Genomic DNA, 3,839 nt, shown 5'->3' with positions numbered 1-3,839 from the left:
AGATTTTTGTACACTGTTAGACTTTAAGATCAATGACTTGTTAATCAATGTCGCTGGCCTGCCACTAGAATTTAATCTGTCACTATGATTGCATTTTCACTCTCTGTGTCGTGAGTTTTTTTGCTTGGTTCTGTTTTTCTTTTAAAATAAAAGTTTGTATACTGTTCTATTTCAGTTACTTGCACCTATAGAGGGTAATAATATAAGTCTAGAAAAGATAGTTATGAGAAAAAGTATCTATCAGAAATACATTTTGAGTTTAGGAAAATGTTAACTTTCTGAAAGTTCCAGAGTTTAACATTGACTGAATGTTACTTTTTTCTTTTGTTTTATATAGAATTTTTATAAAACCAATCAAAACTTTTATCTTTCAGTCAAGGAGCATTTTGTATTGACTCCAATCTTCAGGAACAGCTACACGAGGATTGGTGAGTGTGTATGCAAACAGTTTTTCTATTATGAGAAGCTGACTATACTTTGCCATTATTAACAAAGAGCAAACCGCGATCACTGTAAATAAATTATATCATAATTACCAACAATTGGTTTCAGAATTTTATGTAATTATTTTAGCCAGTGCAAATATGTAAAGTCTGAACACAAGCTAAAGAAACCATTCTACAATAATACAACAGTGTGTTTTACAGTTAAAATAATTGTTATTTAGAGCTGTATTTATATCGTAGATACATTTTCAAGTCTGCGGATGGTCTATGTATGTTATGTGCTCAAGAACGATCGTAGGCCTATATAATAAACTTGGAATGGGAACTTCACTTTCGTAGTTGAAAAACCAAAAGGTGGTTAACCTTCCCAGAGGTCTAGATTGTATTTTATTTCTTGAAGGGGACTAATACTTATTAAACAATGATGTTTCAATTCTGTGTGTTTTCTTATTGCAAAGCCACATTGGGCTCTCTTCTGTGGGGAATCAAACCCTGGATTTTAGTGTTGTAAATCCGAAGGCTTACCGCTGTACCACTGGAGGACATTTCAATTCTGTAAAAATATAACATTCTACAGAATACCAATAATTGAGAAAGATCAATTATATATGTGTTAAAACATGTTTAAAATAATTATTATGTGTGTAACAGTAAGAGTCAGTGCATATTGTTTTCCTTGCTGTTTGGGGAGTTACTGGAAAGTAGGTTTCTTCATAAAACAGTAGATTTGCAGCCATCAGTCTGTGTACATCTTGCTTATGTTAGTTTAATCATCGAGTAAAATAACTTTTGTAAATGAAGTAATCGGCAGTATTTGCATTATATTTTAATTAATTATAAATAAATCAGTCCAAAATAACTTGTTACTGCTTTTGTTGGAAATGTGACTGTGAAAATATGTTCTCGAGCTGTTATTTATTGCAGGACTAATCAATCAACATTTTCTTTATTCATTTTAACAGTTGAGAATTTTAAAGTGTATGTCTTAACAGTATTGCTGCAATGATTTGGAGAAACTTATAATACTATTTTCTGTGATACTCTCAGTTATAAACTATACATAAACAAGGCCACTTTACTTGCATACTTCCAGACTATTTTGCTTGAACATAGGGTTACAGGAACCCTAAACATTACCCAATTTATAAACAGAAAAGACAACTGTTCATCTTGTAATTACAAAAATGGTATGACAGCCATATTCCTCCAAAAAACATATTTATTGGCTAATGAGAATGATTCTGGCTCCATGCTCAATTGGAGAGTAAGGAGGAGTTGGATCATTTACTCGAGTGATGTTCTTTGTTCAAATAGAACTTAAAAGAAATGAAACATTTTGAAAAATTTACATTTTAACTAAGGAGTAGCAAACATGTAGTACCTTCCTGTACCATATGCCCAGTACATATTCTTCCCTACATTTAATACATTCACTCCCGTACCATATGCCCAGTACATATTCTTCCCTACATTTAATACATTCACTCCCGTACCATATGCCCAGTACATATTCTTCCCTACATTTAATACATTCACTAAAAATATCATTATTTTGTTGATAAAAGCTGTTTGTTTTTTTCTTTAATAAACATTAAACATTAGTTGCTAGAATAATTATTTTATCAAAAGAAAATACTGTAACACTCAACTAACTTACAACTTCCAGGAGAGAACACATGAAGTTGAGAAATTAGATATTGCTACAAAATTGTTTTTGTCTAATTATCTTGTTAAATGTTATTATGAAGTAAGTTATAACCAAAATATAATGTAGCTATTTTGAGGTGTAAGATGAAATATTTATGAACTAAACATCCAGATGAATGTTGGAATTTGCTAGTTAAACCAGAACGGTGGGAATATTTTCTCAGTTGTATTGTTTAGTTATAGAAAAATTAGATATAGCTATCATGGCTTAGTAGGAGAAGTTAAAAAAATAGTATTGAAAGGAAACCTGCTACACTAAAACAACTTTAAATCAAAAGTCCTTAAGTGCAAGATCTATTTATAAATTGATTTAGCTATAGAAAAGTTTGTCCAAATTGCATTGATATTGTTATTTAATCATTTTACATCTGAATATAGTTTTAAAGATAATGTGTTTTTTATACAGAAGTATAGATAAGCAGAAGATCTTGAGTAAAAACTGTAGTTTTATATTTGTTTACCCGAAACTTACATTCTGTGAATCTGTAGAGATCATAAATGTTAGTTGTGTTTACAGAATTGTAATTACTTAGTAGAACTTTCTATTACTCTGAACTGCAGCTATTTACTCGATGTAATAGGGTTTTGGATAAAAATTGATTTTTAAGAACAGAAAATGGATAATAAAATAAATTATAAAGTGAACATGCGTGTTTATTTATAACGTGTAACCTGGATACAATGTTTTTATTATTAATTGTTCATTCTAGGTGCAATAGTTTCAAGTCACTTTTTCAACTTACAAAAGCTCGACAGTGCCCATATTTCTACCTGTGTGCTCCCACATTCACCGTCTTGTTTCATTCAGCGGGTGTTGCTGGTATTCAAGAATTCCATGCAGTACTGACACCGACTACAAGAGGTTTACGGCAAGCACTGACAGATGAAGGTGATTTTAATTACTCTTAGCAAAGAAAAGTATTACTTGTAGAACATCTTTTGTCCACATTTTAAAAATGTAAAACAATAAATAAAATTGGCTACCTATTCAAGGCATGTAATTTTTAAATTTCCAACGGATCTAACAACACGTATTATAGATTAGAGATTTAATGATCCAGCCAAGGCATTTGGCCAGATTACCTAATATTCAGCCATTGATTAGTTGACATATTTAAAATATTTCAGTTGGTGTTCTCTTTTAGTTATGTTTTAATCCAACCAATTTTGGATTTTAACTTAATTGCTTCCACAGTTTCTTTAGTTTCACTGGAAACAGTGGAACAGGTAAGTAAGTATGAGACTTTTGGAAAAGATTAACAAATTACAGACTGAATAGGATGCAACAACAACACTACGAGAAAGTCAATATCTCGGTGTATCTTTAGTGACCAATAAAGTGATTAGCCTATCCAACATGTAAAGTAATTTTAATTTTAAGATTAAAAATACTTTTATGCAACAAAACATTTTCAAATTTCACATGCAAAATATTTATAATGTCCAGATAGTTATCAAGCATTTCTTAAGAAAAAATTTAGGAAATATGAATTATGCTCTATGAATTATGTTCTAGAATGAACACAAATTATAACACGAAAACACAAATGTTTAGACTAAATAGCTTAAATCTCATAACAATATATATTTATTAATATCTTGTACAATATAGTCACATTTCAATTATTATACATAATATATGTATATACATTATTACTGTTTACAAATAAGTTCTTAAACTTATTT

At 30.0% G+C, this 3,839-nt stretch overlaps 1 protein-coding gene across 11 annotated transcripts in view; it reads left to right on the top strand.

Annotated features, from left to right (window-relative positions):
* The window catches only part of LOC106465101 (protein downstream neighbor of Son-like), a 32,160-nt gene that overhangs the window by 17,297 nt on the left and 11,024 nt on the right, over window positions 1–3,839 (top strand). For all 11 annotated transcript variants that reach the window (XM_022392940.1, XM_022392939.1, XM_022392935.1 and 8 more), the window contains exons 7-8: window positions 375–428; window positions 2,864–3,042. In XM_022392940.1, the coding sequence (XP_022248648.1) occupies window positions 375–428; window positions 2,864–3,042 (233 nt within the window). The remainder of the gene's footprint in view (window positions 1–374; window positions 429–2,863; window positions 3,043–3,839) is intronic.

The sequence above is a fragment of the Limulus polyphemus genome, unplaced genomic scaffold (assembly GCF_000517525.1).
Source record: "Limulus polyphemus unplaced genomic scaffold, Limulus_polyphemus-2.1.2 Scaffold1835, whole genome shotgun sequence".
NCBI classification, from domain to species: Eukaryota; Metazoa; Arthropoda; class Merostomata; order Xiphosura; family Limulidae; genus Limulus; species Limulus polyphemus.
This window is presented reverse-complemented; position numbering and strand designations above follow the sequence as displayed.